The sequence below is a fragment of the Gopherus evgoodei genome, chromosome 11, assembly GCF_007399415.2.
Source record: "Gopherus evgoodei ecotype Sinaloan lineage chromosome 11, rGopEvg1_v1.p, whole genome shotgun sequence".
NCBI lineage: Eukaryota > Metazoa > Chordata > Testudines > Testudinidae > Gopherus > Gopherus evgoodei.
In genome coordinates, this window is record NC_044332.1 from 15146970 (window position 1) to 15174657 (window position 27688).

Consider the following 27688-nt stretch of genomic DNA (forward strand, 5'->3'; position numbering starts at 1 on the left):
CTATCTTGGACTTCAAGAGCAGTGGAGAAGATGGGCTGTCCAAGCAGATAGCAGAGGTCATAGGAGTTCCACCCCCATAAGAAGCATGAGCTGGGGGTTAACCCTCAGTGATAAGTCACTGTGAATACTGTTATATGTTACAAAAGCTATGGCCACTAAAAGAATATTGCACTAGCCAGCTAAGGATAACACTGTACTGCAGACCAACATGAGTGAAAGACAATGGGCTTTGTTACATACCAATTTACCATCAGTGATATTTTAATTCTAAAGTGAACCAACTAACAACTTGGATAGAACATATTGTAAAGGTACGTGCTCATTCCATAATTTCATGAAAATTTTATCCTGTTTATAATAAAATCTCTCTTTTCATTTCTCCCTTGTTTTTAATGCCATTAGTAACATAGTTGGGTTCTCTTTTTCACAGAGCCTGAAAACAAATGAAGCACTTGGGATCAAGCCTCAGTCTTACAAACACATTGGCATGGGCTTCACTCAGAGCGCATGGGTCCAGATTCATGAAACCATCCCTATTCAGGACAACACATGTAAGTGAAGTCCATGGGATGTGTTTTCTTGCACTGGGGCCATGAATTGTTCCCCTGAAATCTCTCACTGTGCTCAAAGGTCCAGAAAACTGTGTGTGGCAGAGTTCAGAGTTGTCTCCAAAGACTATAAGGATTGGCAGGACTTAAATCCAGGTCTGCAGAACTACCAGGCAACTAACATCCCCACATTACTGCCTGGAAGCACTGTAACTTGGCCTTTCCATACAACCCACAATCCACAGAGGTTGCATGCCACGGGAAGCTTTCCCTCTAGTGATAAGACTGAGTGGTCCTTGACTGACTGAGTGATCTGGCTCTTTGATCCAATAGAAGACCATGGGGCATACCAAAAAGTGCCCAGGCAACAATGCAGGTCTCTAGCTATCTGCTACAGCTGCCCTGCTTCTCTGTTTCCAAGCTCCCAGTACTGACTTGCATTCTGACTCCTGATCAACCCCTAAAACCCCAACATGGCCCCTGATAACTGGTATTGACCCTCAGCCAGATCCCTGACTCTGTCTCCAGCTCTGACCCTTGGCTTGACTCCTGACTCCAACTCTGCCTCGACACTCAGCTTGACTCTTGATGCTGATACTGGCTCTGACCCTTGGCTACAGGTCCTGGCTCCCAAGCTTCTGCCACTAGTCCTGCCTACTTTTGCCCAGGATCCTGACAGAAGATGATGGGACCATTCCTGTACTTTAAGTTAAGTACGAGGGTGAGTATTTTTAGGACCAGTTAGGTTTAGTGTTGCAAAATTGCTTCCTCATTTTTATTTAATCTTTCCTCAGGCATTGACTTTAATGGGCATTTGCGAGCATTTGGCCCATTCCTTTTTTAAATAATATAATGTAGCAAATGGTATATGTTAAACTATGCATTACAGGAGACCTGGGTTCCAATCCACTATATGTCACTGCCCTGTTGGTAGACGATGGGAAAGGCACTTCACCACTCTGGGCCTCAGTTTCCCCATCTGTAAAATGGGCATAAGGACTCTGTCCTCCTTTGTGAATACAGTTGAGGTCTACTGAGCAAAAGCACTAGAGAAGAGCCAAGGCTCAATCTTCATCATTATTAGGATTTGTTCAATAACATAATCCGATATTTGCCTATTATCCCGAATGGTTTTAACATCTCCCTAGCAAACATCAAACAGCCCATGTTGATATTGCAAGGAACACAATCTAAAGTCTGTACAGTAGACTCTAGACCAGCAAGCAATTTAAAATCTGTAGAGACAATTATACAGAGCAAAGGAGGGTTACCCAGCTGGACACTTCAGCATCATGAAAGAAATAAGTCTAATAAGTAAATCCTTTATCTACCCCATTTTAACTGTCTCTCACCACTCCCCAGAATCCATGAATCTCTCTTTCACTTAATTACAGTCACTTCATTAGGACGAGAGTGACAACAAGGAAATATGGTAACGACCGAATAATGAAGTCAGAGCAGTGAAGCGGTTTGAGTTTTACACAATACACCCAGCTCCACCTCATGCTTCGGTTCAAACTACAACTTCAACACCAGCAGGTGCCACCGAACGTCCAGACTTCAGTATAAATCCATTATTCTCTTCATGTGCATTTTCTTACCTCAGCTGCTAATTACCAAAGCTATTTGTGTTTAAATGAGCGTTTTCTCCCTCATCACCCATCTCTACCTTCTCTTTGATCCGCCGTTAATATGTGCTGTGTTTCATCAGCGTTATTTCTCTGACAGACTGTCAGACTAATTTTCCCTACACCCAAGGTTCAGAGCTTCAGTTTTGGTTAAGCAACTGAGAGTTTAGATGCTCATTTAGATGAACCACATGCAAACTTTTCAAGTGAACAGAACTGGGCTGGCAGTCTGACAAGCAGAATCACAATTTGCAACAGTGTGTCCACAATCTATGCTTTTCAACTACTGTCTGTGTTTTTACCAACACGTTATAGGAAGTAGAAAGGAGTGAGAAGGTAAATGGATCCGTCCTTGCCAGGAAAAGCCATTCTGAAGATGGACACAGATTGCATTTTCAAGAATGGCTTCCAAGAACAAGTAAACAGGATTATCAGTCTGATTGGCTTTTTTCTTGCTTTTAATGCGGTACCATCAGAAAATGCCCAAGCTACAATAATATCCTTAGAAACCTGCTTCCATTTGCAAAACAACAGATGAGATCAGCTCGTTACATATTGAAAAGAGAGTCAGGAAAATGTCAAAATAAACCACAGCCTTCGCATAGGCTGGGGTTCGCAAAGTTGCTTAAGAGAGTTAGGCAGCCAACCCCATCAAATTTCAACAAAGCTTCAGTGCATAATTCCCCTGGGCTCATTTGAAAATTTCAACCATGAAGTCCACATCTGTGGAATATAAACACTATGCCCGTGGATCTCAAGCTTTTCCATACTGGGTTAAGTCCATACTGGGACTGAGACTGACTCCCCTTTTCCAGACCTTCTCCATCCCACCAAATCCCTCCCCCATCTAGACATGACCCCACTGCAAAATGGACTCCCTCCCCTCTATTTAGTAATATGGGAAGGGCAGGGTGGTTGCAACTTCCCGAGACATGCATGTGACTCCCAGGTTTGGAACCCCTGCACTATATTATTTGCCCGATTCTCACTGCACACGTGACTGTCATTTGCATTCCCCATCTCCTTCATCACTGCCTGACTGCCTGCCACCCGCCAGCCCCACCCTTTGGAAATCATCCAGCATGTAACCACTACACTGTAAGGTCTGATCCTGCAAGCACTTCAGTTCACTTTAGCTTTAAGCACGTGAGTCATTCCACGTGCTTCAAGTTAAGCATGTGCCCAAGCGCTTGCAGACTTGGGAGCTAAGACTCAGAACTGCAAGAGCAGAAAAATTTGGACAATAAATTGTGCAACAAATTAAACTGCTTGTAAATATTGCACCGTATGCCACCTTTGCAAAATCACTTACTATTTATTTTGCATTGTCGAGCAGTCTGCTAGGAACAGCAATGGTGTGTAAAACAGGTCTAAAAGCGTCCCAGCCAAAGCAGCCACGGAGATGAATTTTGAGAAGTGTGGTCTGCATTAGGGGCTTTTGTTGTTGCGGCTTAGATTTCTTTTTCTTTACCTCGTGTTGGTAGATATCCAGGATCCTCTCCAATGACAGCTCCTCGAAGTACAGTCTGTCACATTCATCAAAATCTGTGCTCACTGTCTCCGGGTTGCAATTCACCACAACAGTCTTGTGGCCCAGCTGACGCAGCGTGCGGATGCTGGAGACAGCACACCAATCAAACTCCACACTGCTGCCTGTCAGGAGGAAGAGGCAGAAGAGTAAGAGGGAGAAGGAAGCAGTAACATCAGGGAGCACAGACAAACACTTATAGCAGCCAGGCTTAAAGGAAAAGAACAGCATCATTTGTCAGTTCAGGCCACGAAATCTAATTGCCCTTGCATGGTAAGGGTAAGAACCCTTAAATATAGGTTCTCAAGCATAACATGCATTAGCTCAGCTGCTCTGGGTAGACTGGCCTCCATCATGTCTGTCTGACAGCATGCATGCAATACACTTGTCTGTCTTAACCAGCCAACTGCTGCTGCTTTCCAATACATGCACTTTGTCTGGACAGCATTTAAACCAAGAGGCAAAAGCTAGGAGGTCCCTAACTTCACTGGACACTATTCGTTGTGATTTGTCATTTATTCCATAAAGTACATGTAACAAGGCGGTGTGGCTCCCCTCCTCATCTGGGAGGGTCGAGCCCCATCAATCATCCATAGCGGCGGGGCCTCTAAGCGGAAGTCCTGCCCCACAGAGGGCCAAAAGGCGACCCGGAAGAATAAAAGCCGGCCCTCAGCCCTCAGCTGGAGCCCAGCCACCGTCAGGAGCAGACCTGTCCGCAGGAGCTCCTGACTGGGAAGCTGCTGAGGCCGCAGGCTGGTGTCCGGACTGGCCAGAACCTCCCCGCTATGACGAGGAGCTGCCGGAGCCGCCCCGCGCTTGCTACGACGAGGAGCTGCTGGAGCCGCCCCGCGCCCGCTACGACAAGGAGCTGCCGGAGCCGCCCCGCGCCCGCTACGACGAGGAGCTGCCGGAGCTGCCCCGCGCCCACTACGACAAGGAGCTGCCGGAGCTGCCCCGCGCCCGCTACGACGAGGAGCTGCCGGAGCTGCCCCGCGCCCGCTACGACGAGGAGCTGCCGGAGCTGCCCCGCGCCCACTACGACGAGGAGCTACACAACGAGGAGCTGCCGGAGCCGCCCCGCGCCCGCTACGACGAGGAGCTGCCGGAGCCGCCCCGCGCCCGCTACGACGAGGAGCTGCCGGAGCCGCCCCTTGCCCGCTACGACGAGGAGCTGCCGGAGCCGCCCCGCGCCCGCTACGACGAGGAGCTGCCGGAGCCGCCCCGCGCCCGCTACGACGAGGAGCTGCCGGAGCCGCCCCGCGCCCGCTACGACGAGGAGCTGCCGGAGCCGCCCCTTGCCCGCTACGACGAGGAGCTGCCGGAGCTGCCCCGCGCCCGCTACGACGAGGAGCTGCCGGAGCTGCCCTGCGCCCGCTATGACGAGGAGCTGCCGGAGCTGCCCCGCAGCTGCTACGACAAGGAACTGAAGGAGCTGCCCCGCGCCCGCTACGACGAGGAGCTGCCGGAGCTGCCCCGCGGCCGCTACGATGAGGAGCTGCCGGAGCTGCCCCGTGCTCGCTACAACGAGGAGCTGCCGGAGCTGCCCCTTGCCCGCTATGACGAAGAGCTGCCGGAGCTGCCCCTTGCCCGCTATGACGAGGAGCTGCCGGAGCTGCCCCTTGCCCGCTATGACGAGGAGCTGCCGGAGCTGCCCCGCGCCCGCTATGACGAGGAGCTGCCGGAGCTGCCCCGCGCCCGCTACGACGAGGAGCTGCCGGAGCCGCCTCACGCCCGCTACGACGAGGAGCTGCCCCGCGCCCGCTACGACGAGGAGCTGCCGGAGCTGCCCCGCGGCCGCTACGACGAGGAGCTGCCGGAGCTGCCCCGTGCTCGCTACGACGAGGAGCTGCCAGAGCTGCCCTGCGCCCGCTACGACGAGGAGCTGCCGGAGCCACCCCGCGGCCGCTACGACGAGGAGCTGCCGGAGCTGCCCCGCGGCTGCTACGACGAGGAGCTGCCCCGCGCCCGCTACGACGAGGAGCTGCCGGAGCTGCCCCGCGGCCGCTACGACGAGGAGCTGCCGGAGCTGCCCCGTGCTCGCTACGATGAGGAGCTGCCGGAGCCGCCCCGCGCCCGCTACGACGAGGAGCTGCCGGAGCTGCCCCGTGCCCGCTACGACGAGGAGCTGCCCCTTGCCCGCTACGACGAGGAGCGGCCGGAGCCACCCCACCCTTGTTGCGGCCCCGAGGACCCCCCGGAACAGGCCTGGCCGGACTTCCCAGAAGAGCTGCCAGACCTGCCGCCCAGCCCTGGCCGGGAGGAGCCGATGTGGTGGGACGTCCCTGAAGCTGATCCCACGAACCAGGTAGGCTCGGAGGGGGATACTGGAAGTAGCCCAGGAGCAGCCGACCTGAGTCAGGCTGCAGATTTCCAGATACCCATGGCAGTGTGTTGCGGTCAGGATCCCCACTGACCACCTGCAGCGGTGATCACTGCTTCTAGGGCCCTGGGCTGGAACGCAGTGGAGTGGGTGGGCCTGCGTTCCCCCTGCCACCCGGCCACGGATGGCAGAATACCCCTCCCCCTGGCCTGAGGAGGCCATTAGGCCTACTGTGTGTTTGCCTAACCCTGACGCAAGAGGATCTGAGCCTCTATAACTGTGTTTGGTGCCCCGCCCGAACCAAGGGCTGGGCCCCCTCTGACTTTGCTACTGCTCTGCCCTGCTCCAAAGGGCCAGAGCTGGTTATAACTGTGTTTGGTGCCCCGCCCGAACCAAGGGCTGGGCCCCTCTGACTTTGCCACTGCTCTGCCCTGCTCCAAAGGGCCAGAGCTGGTTATAACTGTGTTGGGTGCCCCACCCGAACCAAGGGCTGGGCCCCCTCTGACTTTGCTACTGCTCTGCCCTGCTCCAAAGGGCCAGAGCTGGTTATAACTGTGTTTAGTGCCCCGCCCGAACCAAGGGCTGGGCCCCCTTTGCCTGTGCCACTGCTCGGCCCTGCTCCAAAGGGCCAGAGCTGGTTATAACTGTGTTTGGTGCCCCGCCCGAACCAAGGGCTGGGCCCCTTCTGACTTTGCCACTGCTCTGCCCTGCTCCAAAGGGCCAGAGCTGGTTATAACTGTGTTTGGTGCCCCGCCCGAACCAAGGGCTGGGCCCCCTCTGACTTTGCTACTGCTCTGCCCTGCTCCAAAGGGCCAGAGCGGTTATAACTGTGTTGGGTGCCCCGCCCGAACCAAGGGCTGGGCCCCCTTTGCCTGTGCCACTGCTCGGCCCTGCTCCAAAGGGCCAGAGCGGTTATAACTGTGTTGGGTGCCCCGCCCGAACCAAGGGCTGGGCCCCCTTTGCCTGTGCCACTGCTCAGCCCTGTCCCAAAGGGCCCGAGTGACCCTCACTCCTGCCAGCCCGCCCTGAACCAAAGGGCCGGAGCTAGGATAACTGTGTATTGTTACTCAGCCCTGCAGCAGATGGTCTGAGCCCCGAACTGACTGTATATTGTTGCTCAGCCTTGCAGCAGGCGGCCTGAGCTCCTAATTAACTGTGTGTTGGTGCCCGCCCGAATCCAGGGCTGGGCCCCCGTTGACTGTACCACTGCCCGGTCCTATCCATAGGGACCGACTACCCACACGGTGGGTGACAGTCCCGAGACCGAGACCCGCAGACAACAAGTTGAGGCCGGTGTGGCTCCCCTCCTCATCTGGGAGGGTCGAGCCCCGGCGAGTCTCGCTTACAGTACAAAAGTTTTATAAAGAAGAGGAAAAACTTATATCTACAGAAATGCTGTTAGAAAGAAAAGCAAAATGATAAGAAGAGTGTGTGTTTGTTTCTTACCCTCTAGATCAATGGTTTGCAATCTTTTGTTTATCTGTGGACCCCTGAAAAATTTCTAAGGGAGATACGGACCCCTTTGGAAATCTTAAACATAGCCTGCAGGCCTCCAGAGGTCCACGGACCACAGATTGAAAACCATTGGTCTTGAGGGCAGAACACTTTTAGTTTACATGTTAGTTAACAGACAGGAGGTCTGATTTTCCATTGGTTTGCACCTTATGTAGTCAAACTAGAATGGGAACATTTTACAGCAACTCTGCCCTAGGGTGCTAATGACTAAATAAGACACAGGTCAATGAAGAAGCATGCCTTTGGTGTCCAGCAGCTAGTGTTACATACATTTCTGAGCTACAACGTGTACGTGGATTATCATAAACAGAGAAAGATGTGGCTTCAAGTTTAAGGAACATCATTAGATTGTTATGCTTATGATCTATTCAAAAAAAGCTTGAACTCAACCTGAGTTACATGATCGTTAACTATCTGTACCGTTATTTTATATATATAATTGTGTTACAAGTTCTGTATGAAATCCAAACAGCACAGAAATGCTCTTTCCACAATATCTAGTAACATACAGGGTCACTCACTGACTGACACACAATTAATTTCCACATTCCTCTCGAGCTAGAATCTTGATTGTACTACATGTTTCATTCATTCATTACGGGCTGTTGAGTATAGAAAAAATCCCATAATTGGAACTGGACCTTTCCAGCAGAGGTCACTGAAATGTCATCAGCCATTTTAATTGAATTTCAATTATTTAAGTGTCCTTACATGTACAGAAGCCCAATTTTGAGACATGAACGTCATTTGTGGTCAGCATTTCAGTGTATTGAATGTAAGCCTGGAAAATCGCCGAATGAGTGCACGTATATTCCAGGTACATCCAGTAATTGCCATGTCCAGCTGCAGAGGGCCTGCAGCCAATTAGTAATACTGATAATCATCCGTGAAGAGGTACATTAGTATAAGCAGACATCGACTTCACAGGAGACTATGTATTTGTGCCACTTTACATCATAGCTTAATTTGGCACCTTATATTTATCAAAATAACAACAAGATAAACCAAAAGTACAGCCCAGTTTAGGAGCACTGTTTAAAATACACAATATAACCTAGTAATTTTCAATGACTCTTGAATTGTGCATGTTGTCACAATTATCTTGCACCGAACCGGTCCACAGCTTCTGAACAGAAAGTTTTTTTCCCATCAAAAATGGCCTTTATTTTAAAACAAATTTCTTGTGTAACATTGTTGACATTATCAATATTTTGTTTTTTTCACAAAATGTTCTGAGAAATGTTTCCCAATATTTTGATACAAAAATATACTGAAATCATTATCGACATTTCTGGTTTACCTAAAAACCAGCGGTCAGTAAGAAAATGTGGGTTTGGGGAACATTTTAAAATGATTTTTACAAAAGTTTTGATTTGAAATTTCCATTTCAAATATAGTAGAACTGTTTGTGAAAAAACAGGAGATCGGTCCATTTTGAATCAAGAGAAATGAAAACAATTCTGACACATTCCCAAACCTGGTCTTCCCATTTTTTGATTAGTTCTAGTCCTGAAAATACAAGAACGTGGAGAAAGCTAGATGGACCTCACTGAATTACAGCTTCACTTTGATTTTATGAGGGACAGCATATGAAACTGCAAAACTGCCTTCCAAGGATTAGTAAACAAAAAATGACCACCTCAGTCATTGCACTAGGAAAAGGTATTCAGAAGTGCAAGCAATCATTCCTGCACCCCACCACGCTTTAAGCTTCCTTTGCTTTTACTGGAAATGGCCAGGCTTTTCTCGAAATGACAAAATATACCAGATCAAGGTCAGACCTATGCTCTTTGTCCAAAATAATTACTAGTTCTAGGTGAATACTGCAAAATAGTTTCCTCAAATATTTGCTTGAATTGTTCAACAACATTGCAGCCCTTTTGTGTTTACTTTCTGCTAATATGTTTACTGGCAGGAATGCTCACAGATACAGCAAATAAAAGAGAATATTCCTGGGGAATTAATTCTGATTTCATTCATCTGAATATTCACACTGCAAACCTGATTTGAAGAGCTATGATCCTTGAATCAGAGACCTGAAACATACCATGTGACTGGCATGTCCGAACAAAACTAATCAACATAGTCTAAATTTCAAATATCGACAACTTTCAGTAAACTTCTTGGGAATGGCTTATAGACCAGACATTGCACTGCAAATATTTTGGAATAGTGAATAATTGTTAATATTTGCAAGCTGTCTGGGGACAATTCATCAACAAAAGTGGTGAAAATTACCAGATTACTCACTGCAAGCTATTGGCCCAGCTCAAAGAATTACAAAAAACAAGTATTTTCCTTTTATTATCACAGTGGTCAACTGAAACAGTACACTTAATCCTCCAAACAAGAAGGGGCTGAACATAACCATATACTATCATCAACGTAAATAAGGATTTATCAGCTGGCGCACATGCATTCAAACTATCCTAGGTGTAACAGCAATGAATCTGGATACAAGATACTAAATTCCAAGAGCCTTAATGTTAGCTGCAAAGAAGAAATAAAAAACATCTCCATGGAAATCACTGATAGGTGTTATGATCTGGTTTCAGCTGAACAGTAACAAGAAGGCTCCTTTTTTATTTCCAGGGCATGAAATGAAGTCCCCAAGCAAATGGAAAAGGCAAGCTCTGTATTTGGAATTCACATGCTATATACTGTGTCCTTGCAAGTTTTGTTACCATGTGAAAAAAGTATCAAATGAACCACAAGAATTCCCAGGACAGCTTTAGGGTAGAAGGAAGACAGATTTACCTATGTGATACGGTCCACAGCCCAACACCATCATTCCATGGTCATCAAATTTTACATCATTCTCCTAAGGAGGAAGGGAGAGAAGTCATGAGGAGCTATACCCAGCAGCCCTTACTCTGTGTTTCTGAGAACAAACCATTACTAATGCTCAGCCCATACCCAAAAGCAAGACACCCAGGGCTCAAGTCTGATCTCATTTACTGCAGCGTAAATTAGGAAAAACTCCATTCAAGTCAGTGGAGTTATATCTCAGTGGGACGAGGCCCTCAGATTCTACTGGCCTTAAGTATTATGGTTGCTGTGGATCTACACAGGTTTGGAAGAACAAATGTCAGTCCCATTATTCAATGTAGGATTCTTTCTTAAATTATAACGATTTGCTGCTAACAGCCTGAAAAGGTGACTCATGAGTGCAGGAAGAAGCCCCACAGGAGGCAACATACAACAAAATAACAGTAAGAGAACCTTCCTATCCTGTGGCCAGCCAAGAGCACCTGTGGTTAGCACTCAATGCTACAGCTCAAGAGACCCAAGTTTATGTCTGTGCATGACCTTTCACTCACTGGTTACAAGGAGGAAACTTGAGGGAGAAGGAGGAAGAGAAAATCCTCTCAGGAGGTGCAAGGGGATAAAGTCTTCAGTGGAAGATGAGGAAGTGAAAAATAAGACAGTTAATGAGGAAAGGGTTATGCTGGTTTGACAGAATGACTTGATGTATTCTATTTGTCTGCAAGCATTCACAGCACATTGCAGTCACAGTCCAGACTAGTAGGGAGCCAAAGTTTCCTTTGGTATTTTCCTAACAGTTACATGACCGAGTAAAGCCAGGGTAGCTATGAATAGCCCAAAGTTTTCATAAAGATTTCCATCATGCAGGATATTCAGTGGCCAATGGTTTGGTGGTCCTAATTTCTCCAGGATGGGTTGTCTGCATCACAAAACAGCCAGCGACATGGCGCCTAATGGCCCCCTGGTTGGCAGATACAGCAGAGAAGCCAAAGATTGAATAGCCCCTGGATAATAAGATATGGTATCCACTCACCAAAAGAGGATATAAGCTTTGAGGCACATTGGTGGGGCATTGAGGGGAAGCTATCACTGCTGGGGCGCACGCTATGCCCATTCTGCAGTGAGAGAATTCAAGTGCTGTCAGTAGAGAACCTTCCTATAAATGCACCGAGTAAATGTTTAGGGAGAAGAATGTTCCAGCACTTCTCAAATGAGACTATGCATAACGCCATCTGAAACAATTACCAGCTATAGAAAATGAGAATTAGCTGAAAGGTCTCTAGAGTCTAATCATGGAAGAGAGAGAGACATTAGAATATGCTGCAGCTATACTGCAGCATTTCAAGGCACCTACCTGCCCATTGTATGTGACGTAGAGGTAGTTCGTTATTGCAGGGTATTCTGCTGCCAGCGTGTCAATCTGTAAAGGGGGGGAATTATGAATCAATAGGTGAAAGGTATTTTTTTCTTTTTTCTCATTTTGCATTTCTATCAGCCACTCTCTCGCTGCTTTCCAGCCACTCTCTCGCAGAAAGAGAACGTAATCTAGCAGCTCTGACACCCTTCCTTCACTGTCTGACCTCCTTCCTTCATGTCCCTACCCTTTCAAGCCAATCCTCTCCTCCACATCAGACTCCTTTGTTTCCCTCTCACACTGCTACCCTCCAAGTTCCAGCTTAAGCTCTCCTCCCACGCTGCCTATGCATGCACACTGCCAAGCTCCTTTAGGGAAAGGCATCATGGTCCAGAGACATTTTCCATGGTAAATCCATCCTCTCTTCCCTCTGCATGCCCCTCTCCTTCTAACTATCTTTACTTCTCCTCCATGGGTGAATCTTGTGCTGCCATCTATTTCATTAGCACAGACTGAAGCTATATGCAGGGTAAGTGGGACACTTTATTAAACCCTGCGCATTGCATCCAGCCTAACTCCCCTTCCTGTTCCACTGGTGTCCAATCGACAGCAACCCCCCACAGAACACTGGCCCCCTGACCCCAGTTCCCCTTATCCTGACACACCCTCCACTAGTAGTAGTTCTCCATCTTTGAGGCTCCAATTAGCTCAAACTTCCCTAACCAATTTCACCAGGGACCTTGAGGTGCTTTTCTGTTCTTATTGCTGATCTGCCAGCTGCCTCTGAAATAATTAGTCACTCTCACTTCCACAGTCAGCACACACACACTGTTCTTGAGGATCATCATGACTACAGATGGTAGAAATATTCACTTGCAGTTGTTATAATGTAGCCCCTCCTGTGGTTAGTGAATGGTATATGAACCATACTGATTTTCTTCCAATGTATTTCTTGCATGTAGCTATTCACGAGACAGCCTGGAGGAATCATATTCAGACTGTGGCTGGTTCACAAACTATTTCCATCAACTGTTTCCCTCTCATTCTACATAGCATGTGGTTGGCTATCCATAAGTCATGTGCTGTTGTTACAGCTCCCAGAATGGATAGCTGAAACAGGAGCACAATGAACAGGAAATACCAATAAAGCACCGCCCATATGAATTTTCCATGCTAAAACCCAAGAAACTTTCTGGATTACCAAACATTTTTATGAATACCCATCGGCTGCCCAAACACTAATGAGGAATGAATAATATGACTGTATGGTATTAGCACCATATAAGTGTCTGCCATTCATTACTATTATTATGGAATATATTGCAAGGCTTGGCAAGTGTGCATAGGCCAGGCGAGAACAAGAAAGGAAAACACCAGCTGGGGAGCAAAAGGATATTTGGCATCTGGAATTGGGCCTAAGGATACAGATGGGCCCTCCAACCACTTTCAAGAACAGTCAATGATTTTTTTTCCTAAGGACAAAAACCAGCTGCCAGCACTTCAGTATCAGCATCCCTTAAGCGAAAGGCAAAATGACAATGGAACACCTATGAAAGCACTTATGACATCGTCATGAATACCAGATGAGCTCATTATGTTCAGTGCCATCACAATGAATACCAAATGAACCCATAATGATGGGAAACTTAAAATAAAGCATTACCCCCTAAAAAGTTACTACCAAGAGCGAACAAGCTAGCTATACTTTTCACGGTCACAAGGCCGTGGGTTAGCATTGGTGCTTTCAGCCTTTCACTGCAGCTATCTGGCAAGGTTTCAGTCCAGGTCACTCAGAAGAAGTGTGTCTCTCTTTGGGGGCTGAGAAAGGAAGTGCATTCTCACTTTCCTTCCACTGTTGCCAGTTGCTTCATTAAGGGCTGCAGAATGGGACTAAGAGCTGGCAGGAAATAAGAAGGAAAGGTAAAATCTTGGCTCCATTAAAGTCAATGCCAAACTCCTCTTGACTTCAATGGAGCTTGCTTTCCTACCAGCCTATTAACCACATGTCTCCTCCATCACCACAGGTCCCCAGACCTCAACCCAACAACAGTGCTGCCATGGCAGACATGCTTCATACTGTACCTGTTTCACTGAAGGTTTTATGTTCTTCTTCAGCCTCAGCTCCCGGCTCTGGGCCTCGGTTACTCCAAGGCATTTCCCAATCTGCTTATCCGAGAAGCCGATCTGTTTGGCCCTCCTCATTGTTTCTTCTGGAATTGACTCACTGGGATTAAATATAAGACATATACAGTCCATGACGGTAAAAGATGAGCATGTGTGAATCTGTGTCTGCCATGTGGTACTCAGAGATGGCTGCTGTCAGAGCATGTTTGTAGGGGGAAGAAGGAGAAGAGATGGGCTTAGCTAACTCTAAGCCATCAAATGCTTGTCCTACACACAAGAGACTACCTCTGTATGTCCCCTGCAGACAACTACTCGATAAAGCATATACACACATCTGGGGCACTGGGATTCTAGCTCTTTTCTTTCAGCTGCAAAATCACCATTCTGTGCCTAAGGACAGCTCCCCTAGCTTCTCCTAATAGGCCTCATCCTGTCAGTAGGTAAGCCACTGGAGGACCACATCATACTCAGATAACACAAAGCCAGTCCAGCACAATATTAACTGAACAGATATCTCACAGTTGCCTGTTCCCCATCTTCAGGTTCAGAGTATCCAAACTCTCCCACCCATATCCCATTCTACCCCCAACTTCACTTTGTTATTCCTTTTTCTCCTATTGTCAATTTAAAAACATAGGAATTACCAGACTGCATCAGACCCAAAGTCTGTCTAGCCCAGAGTCCTGTCTCTGACAGTGGCCAGCATCTGATGATCGAGAAGAACATTCAAGAACCTTGAAGGAGGCAGTTATGGTATAACTTACTTACCAGTGGAATTTTCTCCTAACCCCATCAGTCCATGGTTGATTTATACCCTGAAGCATGACAGTCTATATACCTTTAAATAATCACTGATCCTACATAAATGGTGAGTCCTTAGCTAAACATTTAGCCTCCGTGCTATCAAGTGGCCATGAGTTCCACAAGCTTATATGCTGAGGTAAACATTTTCTTCTATCAATTTCAAATGTGTTCCCTTTCACTGAACTTCCCTTCCTTCTTGCATTATTAAAGATGATAAAGAGGCACACCCAATTTAGCTTATCTATCCCATTCATTATTTCATATTTAATTTCAACAAGATTTCTCAGCATCCTCTAGGCTTAATTCTTTTCTTTCCATTTCTTCTCTTTTCAGACATCACATATTTTGGTACCATCACCAAGTCCCCTATGCTCTGGCTATCTCTGCACATCCCAGCTGAACTGAATGTGTCTTGTCAGATATCTTTTTCCATTTTCAATCTCCATTCTCATTTTTTCCCCTCCTCTATCAGCTTATGTTTCTTTCTTTGCCTCTACCTACTGCTATGGTAAAGCTTCTGTCTCTCTCTCTCTGGTATCTAAGCTACCTTTTCTAAGCTAAGCTTTTGCAAACCATAAAAAAGCTTACATACTTTTATCAGTGCTTCTGTTTCCATCTTCATTGCCAAAAGCATCCTTGCTTGCCCAATAAATCAATATTTTATATGCAAGCAAGCACTGAATCAGGAAAGAGGAAATGATTAACAAATAAGCTATTTTCCTAAATCAGAGCTTTTGAATTATGTCCTTGGATTTGTGGTATTTTTAACTAAATATCACTGTTATCTGAGGGGGGAAAGAAGGGGGAAGTCTCATTTACTGGAACGTTTCAGGAAGCAGAAAGACATTGGACTAGATTTGTCACTCACGCCGGTTTAAATAACAAGCCGCTCAATTCACTCCATTGAAGTCTGACTGATTAAAAAACAGGTGCAAGTCACATGAGAGTCAAGACCCATGGTTTGGATTCTAATCCCTGATCAGACATTTAAGTATTTCAATGAGAGTTTGGCACCTATGTGCCTTTAAAGATATGAGCCTTACTCCCTTTGTGACTTGCCCAAAGCCACATCTCACTTCCTCAGTTTTCCCATCTGCAATATGGTGATAATATGACATACCTGTCTCATAAGGGAATTGGGATTGGCTAGTTGATATTTGCATAGTTTTTAAAAGATGAACTGTGTGGTATAAATGCTACACATTAGCATTACAGTGAGAAATTCATTCCATAGTGAAAGTAGAGCTTGGGGGCTCTGTCTTGCTGGCAGAGGGCTGAGCGCAGGAATAACACCTTATATCCTTCAAAGTCTGCTAATAATCCTCTCCTTAATTCTCACTGTAGAACACTGCTGTCTCCTAAGGGGTACGTCTACACTACCCACTGGATCGGTGGGTAGTGATCGATCTATCGGGGATCTATTTATCGCCTCTAGTGTAGATGTGATAAATTGATCCCCAATCGCTCTGCTGTCGACTCCGGGACTCCACCATGGTGAGAGGTGGAAGCAGAGTCGACAGGAGAGCAGCGGCCATTGATCCCGTGCCACGAGGACACAAAGTAAGTGATTCTAAGTCAATCTAAGATACATCGACTTCAGCTACGCCATTCTCATAGCTGAAGTTGCGTATCTTAGATCAATCCCCCCGCCTCACTGTAGACCAGGCCCTAGTGTCGAGAGACAAAGGGCCTGATCCCATATCCACTGATGTTAATGCAAAGACTCCCATTGACTTTACTGGGTTTTCAGTTGGTCCCATATGCACAGATAATTCCCAGGGAATGACCCACCACTGCAGCATCTCAATGGATTTATTAAGGTCCGATTTCCCCTCAATTATCTTCCCTCTCCAGGGCAATACTCATCAGCTCACTTTGGGCTAGTTCCGTTTTCTAAGATTCCCCACTGCTTTCAGCAGAAGGGCAGGTCATACAGCGAAATCTGAATATGACACTGCTGGATGTAGGCATGACGCCCATTTGTGTGTAGGCAAACAAAAATTCTTGGGGCAGTAGCTTAATATTTCACGTGCCCATGAAGTAGTACAGACATGCAAGGCTCTACTGCTTTCCCAGAAGGGAAGAGGGCCAACAGCGTCTGTCTCTTCTCTGGCAAAACAGAGGCCTGGCCTCACTAGCAATTAGCGAGAACACAGCTGAGTTTGATTCATCTCTTAAATTCTGTGTTACCTAAGTATGAGTGAGTGGACCTGACCCCAAGAAAATGAGCTGGTTGCTGCATGCTCTCTCTGCTGTCTCCCAAAGACACGGGGCTGGCTGCCATTTGATTACTGACAGAGAAAGAAAATTGCCTTCATTTGCAGCTTGCTTCAATTCAGCTTTTTTTATATCTCATCATCATTATACCCCCAAAAAAGCCTTTAAATCTGAAGACATAACTCATTAGCCCTGGGCAAGTGACTTAGACAAGGTTTGAACTCTTACTCGTCAAACAAGAAGATGACTATTTTGCACAGGATGACAGGAGTGAATAGCTAATTTACTGTACCTGTGGGGAATGAAATAGTATCTTTTCTTATCATCTTTGGTGCACCATTTTGGGGTGCTACGAAGAGGTAGCACTGCCGGGGAGTAGCAATGAAAAGGGATTTCAGTGCGTTAATAAGCAAGATACCATGGGAGCCTTATATCAAAGAGTGTGTTCCACAAGGCAGAAAGAATGCAGTGTTTTCTCATGTCTTCATGCTTTATTGAATGTATGTAACATACAAAGGAGAATATGTGCAGTAAGTGCATACAGAGAGAGATGGGTGAAATTCTCACATCAGTCAAGTTAATAGAAGTTTTGCCACTGACTTCAATGGGTCCAAAATTTTACCGTAAAAATGGGCATGAGCTAATTCCCTGAGTTAAAACACACACACACACACACCCAAATATTGGGAGGTGTTTGAAATTTGGGTCCAGATGAGAACTTTGCAAACAGCCCCTAAGCCAGATTCTGTCACACCAGCAGAGGATCTAGCCCACTTCCTTTAAAATGGGTTGAACTGGACCCTGAAACCAAACTGCTCAGAACTTTAGGTAGTTGGAAACCCAGATCTGGATCCACATTTTGCAGACTGTATTCATCTCTAAGCCAGACAGACACAGTTATGTTTAGATAGATTAAGTTTTAATAAAAATAATGCTTAGCACTTATAAATGAAATTTCATTTGAGGATTTCAAAGAGCTTGCCAAAGATGGGTTAGTCATATCATACCCATACAACAGATGGTGACAAAGAGGCACAGACAAATTAAGGATGTGGTTTTCCAAAGTGCTCAACTTCACCTTACTCTCCTCCCAGTCCCTCACTTGGGGCTTGGCTACACTCGAAACTTCAAAGCGCTGCCGCGGGAGCGCTTTGAAGTGTGAGTATGGTCGCGGTGCTAGCACTGGGAGAGAGCTCTCCCAGTGCTGCTCGTACTCCACCTCCTCATGGGGATTAGCTTGCAGCGCTGGGAGCCGTGCTCCCAGCGTTGCGGCATTGTTTAGATGGTGCTTTACAGCACTGTATCTTGCAGCGTTCAGAGAGGTGTTTTTTTTCACACCCCTGAGCGAGCAAGTTGCAGCGCTGTAAAGCACCAGTGTAGCCAAGGCCTGGGAAACTCTAGCCTGCACTATCCAATCACTGACTGAAGTCAATGGGAGCAGAGTTAGGCCAATGCTGAGCACTTTGGAAACCCCAAGTGATTTGGCGAAGACCCTACAGTGAGTTAAAACCAGAAGAAGATAGAAAATGCAGGTAGGCTGGCTAACTCCCAATCTGATCACCCACCAATGGGACTTCCTGGCTTCCCTTTTTACCTAGACGTTTTCTTATTACATAGATCAAGGGCAAAAAAATCTTCCAAAGATTAAACGTCCTCACCATTTTGTAACCAAGCCCGAAACAACAAAAGATGAAGTGGCACGGATTCTAGCCTTTTATAACATTCTCTTTCCCAGTAGCCTTTTTCACCAAACGATAGTTTGAAGTTTTAGAGCTTCATACCAGACAATCAGACTTTTTACACACTGCCATAATCATTTATTGGTTAGGCAGCGCAGCTCTCTTCCCACAAAGCTAAATCTCCTGTGTATTTTGCAGTTTATAAACTATATGAGCCTTTGTCCATTCTCTCTCTCTCACTCTCTTTTCAGCTTCCAGTGTGAATTTTCTGTTGTTGTTTTTGTTTAAAATTCTACCCTGTCATCTTTGAAACGCCATCCACTCACGCTTCATCTTCAATAATAAATGATAAAAGGAAATGGAATAAATTCCCCTTAATGGGAAATTTTCACCTGGCACAGAGAACCTGGGGAAATCTATTAACTGACTCGAGCAACGCCTGCGGAATTGCAATTACCCAGGGAGCCTGCATGCTTCAGTACAGTCCTCTCTTACACTTGACCAGCTTTTGTCTGATCCGCCAGCCCACAAGTAATGCTAAACAAACGTGCTCTAATGTGAAAATGAGCCATGCAGTTATTGGAGGCAGAGCTTTTCAAATGGGACTAGTATCAAGGGAAGAATATGTGTAAAATTCCAAACTCAGACCCTGTGTCAGGGAAGCAGATAATGTTTAAGCCCATCTCTATACAAGACAGCACCTATGGGAATTTTTCTCTTGGTTAAATTCTGCCCCAAAAAAAGGAATGCAGTCCTGAATTGGGGCCTGAGTCACTAGCTAACACGAACACTGGGCTTGACATGGTTAGCAATCCTGCAGCTTGATTTTAGATTGGCATACTGGGCAAAAGGCATATTCCCCACTGCCCACCCTCACCGTTCTTCTAAGGTTCATGTCTGTTTCCTTGATTGTTTCTGACATTTCACAAGATTTAAAACAAGCTGTAGTTACAAGCATGGGATCAGTATAAATATTGTTTGTCTCCTTGCCTCTTCTTTCAAGGAGACAAGTAGTTACTTATTTTCCTCCCAAGAAACTCACGAGATGACAGACAAAATTGTCAGGAACATTTAGGGAGGCGGGAGACGGAAACCAACAAATCTCACTCTCCCAACTATCACTCTCTGGATCTACATCTTTAAGGCTCAGCACCCAGGCCCAGTAAATCTCACTGATTTAAGTAACATGAACCTCCCATTATTTCCTTAGACCTAGATGGTTCACATCTAGGATGAAGTTTATGAGCTGCAGGAGCAATGCAGGCAAATACACAGCAAAGAAATGGGTTGCAGTCACTATTTCAAACTTCTTTCCCAGGTAAAGGATCCATCTAGGGCCCTGATGGACTGATACAATATGGATTAATCTATACGTAGCATGCAGAAATGTGGAAGACGTGCACTTAAGAGGGCACATGCAAGTGTGTCAAGATGGGGATTCACATCAAAGTGATACAAGTATTCGGGGCTTTGGAGGAAAACATGAACCACAATTTATTTGCAATGCCTTTGTAACACACATGAAATCTCTCCTCTGTGACATCCAGCACCAAGCACAACTATTAGCTCTGCTGAATCAGCATACGTAATGCAGCCTATACTCATCTCACTTCCTGAATCGAACATTTGCCCCACTGGCTTCCGTCCCTGCAGATGCAGTCAGAAAGGAAAGGTTAAAACTGAGTACCATAGCTCTAGTGGGGCCAGAATCTCAGCTGATATAAATCAGTGCAGAGTCCTTGAACTCCAGTCAAGCTACTCCAATACACACCAGTGAGGATGTGACCCATGACCTCTCACCTTTCCACCTAGGGGACAGGTTAGCCATATGTCTGCAAACTGCAGCTAAAATCCAATTCTGAAGAGGCCACAAAAATCTATTTTGTGACACCCACCTAGAATGAATATGGTTTATTGATGGCCCTTTGATCTTTTTCCTTTGCACTGCCTCAGATTCTGAACGCTGGACTTGAACTTTAATTTCAGCTGCTGTGTTTTGCAGACACTTCTCTACAGTGTGTTTAGAAATCAAGTCATGCTTCCAGAAAGCCATTTTCAAAAACACACCATTTGCAGTCCCAAGGACATTAGCCTGGGAAAGGGAGTCTCAATAAATAATTTTCTGTTGACTTCTAGAGACCACTGAACAGAGTCTTGTTAAAAATGCTTCTCTGGGGCTGGCCCTCTCTGCTGCCTGGTGTGCTATTCTGTATCTGATTACAAGCCACAAGACCTACATTTAGAATCACACTTGCCCACTCTGCATATGAGAAGACCTGTGTCACAGAAGGTCACATTTGCTAATTCTCAGTGCTGAGAGCATGGAGATGTCCAGTGAAAAATCTTAAAAATCCCCAGCATCTCAGCACAAGTCATTGATCAGCATATTATCAAACAAGGATGTGTGTCAGCATAGTCTGCCGACATGAATAGCACAGCTGTACCTTTTCAAATAAAATTAGCTAACGAAAAGGAATGGTCTGGCAATGAGGGCACAGATCTGGAACTTCGATGATCTGGATTTAACTCTTTGCTCTGACACAGACTCCTTGTGTGACCTTGGGCACATCACTTAATCACTCTGGGCCATCTGTAAAATGGGGGTTAGACTACTCTCTCTCTCCCACCTTTTGTCTGCCTTGACCATTTAAACTGTAAGCTCTGCACAGGGCAAGATTTCTTACTATGTGTATGTACAACAACTAGCACAGTAGGGCCCCAATCTTTTCACAGATTCTGTGACGGGATGGGACCAATGCAAACATCTAGTATGACCTCCTGTTTAACACAGGCCATAGAACTTCCCTGAATTAATTCCTGTTTCAACTTGGTTGGGACCAGGGAGGCTCTACTGGTATACCAATATTATAATAGAATGCTATAGGAAATAAGGACCTAGAAAATACACCAGCTCCTGTAAGAACCAGTGTTGCATGGCTCACCCAGGTGCAACACACCCCTTCTCTGCTCCAACACCGCACAGACACAAAACACCATTGTCACTTTCATGCGAAACATCATGACTCTGACATTTCAAATGAAAAAAAGGGGATGAGGAAGGTCATATTTCAAACCAATGATATCAGTGCCATGAAATTCCTCAGAGCTGCAAAACCACCCACTATGAAATGGGGAACAGTTCCCAGGAAATTGCCATGAGAAAATCATCACCTATTTCTACTGATTAATAATTCAGACACAACAGCTGATTTAAACCAGTGTCCCTTTCAAAGTCTTTAACGGTTCTGAAAAAAAAAAATTCATCAGACAATATAAGTAGTCCTGTTGGTATTGACAGAGAGCCAGATCCTCGGCAGGTGTAAATCAGCACCATTCCTGAGGCTACGCTGCTATACGCCGGCTGAGAACGTGACTCAGGATGTGATGAGTCTGATTTTCAAATCCGCCCCTCCCACTATTTTGGGCTCACAAGTAACATTGGGTACAATTAATTGCAGGCACTGATCAAGCAGCTAGGTAACCAGAATGGGATTTTCAGAGGAGTTTAAATAATTTAGAAGCATGAGTCCTGTTGACTTTCAAAGGGGCTCGGGCTCCCATATCTTTTAGGTGCTTTTGAAAATTTCACCCCGAGCTGCCATCATAGCTACAGTTAATAGCATTTGGCATATGCTGTTCCTATTAAATGGAGCCCACAATGACTTGGACAGAGCAACAGGAGAGCAAAGGATCATTACAAATATACACAGTTGGATTTTTCTAAGGGCCAGGCCTGAAAACTCAACAAGGGCTTTGAAAACCAAGCTGTGTGCTCTCCATTTCTCAAATCAGAACCACTCAGAACAATTCCACGACTGGGCTCGTGACATAAACGCTCTACCAAAGGTGACAACCTTTGCTGGCTCCATAATGACACACAGTAAGTGATCATTTACAACGAATCACTAACATGATTGTTGATTAGTTGTACCCTGGAGGCACCTAGAGGCCCTAATTGACATAAAGGCTCTGTACAGACCCAGCTCCTGCATGTCGTCAGCATAATGCACCAGGATAGACCCTTTTTACATGTTGCTTTCTTTGGTTTCGCTCTTCCACCTCCCCAGTCAATCTGTTTGGTTCCTTGGGAGTGTTTGATTAGATGCACATTTATACCAGTGGAGGATGGGGGCCAATCAGCTTAGATGTACTGAAGTCAGTGCGGCTATGCTAATGGACACCATGGAGAATCTGGCCCATGAGGATTGATACAAAGGTCTTAAACTATATTGATCCATTACCAATTCCGTGTGGTGCTTCCCGTTTATGGCAAGAAGTATGAGACTGTGTATTGATGTGTGACCTGCAGGAGCAGGCCAGTCACATGCTCTGCAGCTTAGTTACTGGTTGTATGGCTAATAATGTAGGGGTGTGAATGGCAATGTGCAACACCTACAGTAGAAACAAGGGAGGGGAAAAAGGACTGGGAAAAAGTGTGGCAGGGAAACAAAGGAGGCAAATGGAGACGTAATGGCGATGGCAGATCAGCTGAAAGCACCTGTGCAGGGCTGAGACAGGAGGGTAATGAGGGAGATAGAGTGTAAGGTGCACGTGGATAAGGCAAGGTAGACAGGACGGTGGGGGCACTGGAAGTTGGGTGGGGACACACAGCAGTGAACACTCAATTCCTTTCCTTTTCCTCCTCTCCCCCTTGGTTTCTGTGTGTGGTGGTTCAGTCTGCGAACCCCTGAAAACATTAGGTAGGCAGAGCTCCCTCTGCCTGCCCTCGACCATCCCCTCTGCTTTGAAAGCTTCTCAAGCCAAGCCAACCGTGCAAGCCTTATGGGAAGCAAGGGGCATGATACAAGAAATAAGGAAGGGCAAGAGTGGTGCCTAGACACTGTACCTCAGCAACGGAAGTGCAACATGAAGAGATCTGTATTACTGAGCTCTAAAGGGAAGTGCTGCTTAGCATAATGGATCAGCGTTCAGGCTAACACCTGCCTCCCTTTCTTTGCCATACTACAGAGCGCTGCAATTTCCTCAGTCACGAGATTCATGTTTATATCATCCCCACCTGAAAAGGGGTTTCTTGCTTCTCAAAAGCCAAAAGCCATGCTCAGTTATTCTGCCATATCTAACATGTTACAAGACCTTATTTCAGCATCCTTGGGTATGTATCCTCTCAATATATTCCCTGTCTCTGTGTGCATATCCTCAGCCCCACTGCACCACTTGGCGAGTCGATGGATCTGGACATCTGAGGATTTCCCCAAAAAGAAGGAATCCCTATGGTATCTTCCCTTTGCAGACCATGGTGTATGGAGCATGGCTGGTGTTGGGGGTGGGAAGAGGGCATGGACAGACGACTGCTATGCTCTGGCAACTACTGGCTGGCATGAGACTGCTCTAACTTGCACTGGTGGTGGGAAGCAAGAGAGCTGAACCTGTCTGTGGCTGGCCCAAGGAAGCTCAAAGGTGATATAAAACCGTCTTTACCCCTCTCTTAGGTCCTGCGCTAAGTTCATCTCACTCAGACATGAGGACTGGGGTTATATAGTATAGCAATATACTTGTGTGTAAAACACTAACCTCCCTTTCTGTGTGTCTTTAGATTACAGACTATCCAGAGCCACAAAGTCTGGCTGTGAATCCACATCTAAGGTTCAGTGGATAGAGAGCTGGATTGTGACTCATTCTGTTCCTGAGTCTGCCACTGCCCTGCTGGGTGACCTTGGGCGAGTCACTCCACTGCTCAGTTTCCCCATCTGTATAATGGGGATAATAATATTGCCCTCCTTTGAAAAGTGTTTGAGAACTACTGATGGAAAGCACTAGATAAGAGCTGGGCATTGCTGTTGTTATTGTGATGATCATGATGATGATGATGAACTCATCTGGGTTTTGGTTTGGACCATTATAGAAAGATAAGGATCAACTGCAAGGTCTGGATAGTATAATGTATTATACACACACAATATGTATGTGTATATCAGAATATCCATGCAGAGAGAGTCATGTTTGCATAAACACAGCGCTTGCTAATGCAGCTGTGCTTGTAATAACCCGTGCAGTCATTTTTCTGGGTTGTCATTATTCCCTCTAAAACCGATTATGTCCAATTTGCAAACACTGAATCTTACAGCAGAATGAAAAATAAAGCAAGTAGCTCCGGTGAATACACACGTGAAAGACCTGAGCACTGACTAGGAGAAGGCCCTTGCTTGCATGCAACAGCTGAGCCAGCTGTCATCCAATAATGGCTGAAAGGGAGGAGGATGGAGAGTGTGTTCTAGTGGTTAACATACCAACCTGGAAGTCAGTAACACTTTTCGTTGTAGTTCTGCAACTAAACTCCCTCTCTTACCTCGGGAAGGTCATTTGACTATGTGCCTCAGCTAATCCATCTATATCATGGGTGCAATAACATTAATGTACCTATCCCACAGAGGCACTGTGAGATTTAATTAACTAATAGGCCAGATCTTCAGCTAACGGAAATCAGTTCAGCTCCCTTTACTTTAATGGAGTGATGTCAGTTTACACCCCGGGAGGACATGACCATCCTCTGGACAGTGTTTTGAGATCCTGAATATATAATTCCAGAGTATTCTAATCACACTTGTATCCTGAGAAACAGTAGGGAAAACAAACTGGTTTTGTGTAAACAAAGTAACTTTATATGCATGAGATTTTTGAAATTAAACCAGCACACAAATGAAACATGACATGGAAGTTAGAGAGGAATTACACATGCTGGGTAATAATAGAGTTTTATAAGTATCCTTCCACGGGCATTCTCCTCTCTGTGCCTTTATTTCTGCTTAGCTAGAATCCCAACTCACTTTCTGGGGGGAAACAAAAACTACTCAATTAAAAATGTACAGCTTGTCATAGAAGCAGAACTCACAGGAGATGAAAGCATATTTCATAACAAACGTCTTGTATGTTTCTCCCCAGTCTCTTGCTACAAGTGCTGTGTACTACAAGTTTCTGGTGCCCTCATGTGGTTCAACTGCAGTAATGCAACATGTATCCAAAACACGGGCAACAGAGCAGACAATAATAACTCAGCTGGCCTTGTAAACCATGAGGAGAAAGCTGCAGTCAGCAAAAGGCAGAGACTGATATACAGCCTGCAGCTTCAATTTACTGCTATCTATTGTGGTTCATTTTATATGGTCACTTTAAAAAACCAGAAGATTTATATTTAAATGTGTCAGAAATTATAGCTGTTCTAAACGGAGGAGGAATAGCATGTGGGAAGCAAGGCAGACAGCTTAGAAAGCAATCAACCAATCAGAAACGCACTGTGTTTGGCTCTCAGGTGTAAAAAGCCAGGGAGAATCTATTGAGAGTATTAGCTGAAAGGTTAACCATACCCTAGCTATGCAAATGCAGATCTCACATTTGCAGGGAGGGTTAGCAAATCCTAGCTTTGAAACTACATCAAGGACTTTCTAATCCAGGTGGGATTTCTAGAACCCTTAAGATCAGCTGAGATGGACAAGATGCCTTTACTTCTAGAGCAGCGTTCTTCATGGACGGAGGTAGCCACTTAGTGCAATGCATTAGGGTTTAAGATAACTCAGGCTGCACTGAGGACTGAGAGTCCCTTTTCGGCCTTGCTTGTGTTTGTGCACAAGCCTGCAGCCAGTTCCCCAGCTATGTGATGCCAAGCAAAAAGGCTGTATTCTTTGAGAAAGCTGTTTGATTTCCCTACCTGCTGAGTTCCTTCAGGCTTTTCTCCATGTTCACAATATCCCGCATCTTATAGATGAACCATCTGTCAATGGCTGTGAGTTTATGAATATCATCCACAGGGACACCGTCGTGCAAGGCCTGCCGAAGAGAGGAGATAGTAAGCCAGACACTTTAATAAACACGTCATAAGTATCCGATTTTCCTGGTATTATTTTCCTGTAGTAATTATTCCTCATCTCCTATTAACGTCAGCAAGACTTTTGTCTGAGCAAGGAGTGCAGAATTTGGCTCCCAATGAAAGTCTCTGCCCAAACTCCAACTGACTTCAATAGGGACTGATGCTGGTGGACACCTGCTGTAATTTCATGTGCTGTATATGCTTCATGATCTCTCTCTCTCTCTAGTATGCTTACCCCCTGCAGCTGACTTCTCATCCTTGCCTCTTATTACCAAGGTCCTGTACATTCCACAGTCCTGTGGTCTGCTAGAAGCAAATGTGATCAAAGAAAGGTTTAGGTTTTCAATGGTTGAGAAACTGGTTACTTTTGAAATGGACTCTGATTTATAGTTTAAAGATAGATTGACTCAGAAATCCTGGATATGAAATACCCCCGAACTATGGAAAATTTCACATCCAGAACCAAACTTTGCAGCCATGACATCACTCTGGTTCTTTCTCATTCTCAAGGTAATGCAGGCTTCAAACTTTCCTGAACATGCTTAATTATGAGGGTTTTTTTTTAAGTTATTTTTAGCAAACCATCCATATTCACTGGGTAAAAAGGAAACCCACTCTATCATCCCAAAGGCAATGTAGTACAGGATACAGTATTTTTTTAAATATCCCCACATGTGAATAAAGTACAGATATAAGAGGTAGATATTAATAGTTATTATTATGATGTGGCTAAATACTGAACTCTTTTTTCTCTTATACTTTAAATTTTTTTTAATAAAGCCCATTTCCATGTGACCATTTCACAAATGGGCCACATCATCTTAGTAATCTTCTCTTATCATCTGCTCCAGATCCTCTTATTTATGAGGGCCACAGCCTAGTGCCAAGACTGGTTGACACTGTATATGACCTTGGCCTAGTCAGAAGTTTTATTGGGTTTCGCATCTCTCCTGTGTTTTTGACTAAAGTAGAAGAACAAGGTAAAAGGCAATAGCTGTGAATGGCGTCTGAACTCTCACCTTTTCTGACACAACAGGCATTGTAGTCATCACCCCAATAAACAGTGAAAAACCTTGATGTGTGGGGGGGGAGACAGAGAAGGCATCTGATGAGACTTGACTCAAAAAGAGCTCAGTGGTAACAACAACTAGCGTCTGGCCATTTAGATGTCAGAGAGCTGGTTAGGAATTTCTGATCCAATCGATCCCAGCTGTCTGAGTTACCTTAAACTGAGTCAAGCAAGCTGAAATTTTAAAATCCAAAACACTGGCTTCACTCAGTTATTGATGGGAGTGAATCAGTGCTCCATTTTAGGCCAAGGAGTTTCTGTGGAGGGCAAGTGGGGAATTAAAGGTTTAACTGTTCCTTGTTCAGGCAACAGTC

General features: G+C 45.6%; 1 protein-coding gene across 1 annotated transcript in view; it reads right to left on the reverse strand.

The window, feature by feature from the left end:
• CPS1 (carbamoyl-phosphate synthase 1) overlaps nt 1-27688 on the reverse strand; it is a 133051-nt gene that overhangs the window by 38425 nt on the left and 66938 nt on the right. Inside the window, exons 21-25 of the mRNA XM_030580033.1 lie at nt 26147-26265; nt 13742-13883; nt 11660-11725; nt 10297-10360; nt 3648-3829 (exon numbers count right to left, since the gene is read on the reverse strand). Coding sequence (XP_030435893.1) covers nt 3648-3829; nt 10297-10360; nt 11660-11725; nt 13742-13883; nt 26147-26265 — 573 coding nt within the window. The remainder of the gene's footprint in view (nt 1-3647; nt 3830-10296; nt 10361-11659; nt 11726-13741; nt 13884-26146; nt 26266-27688) is intronic.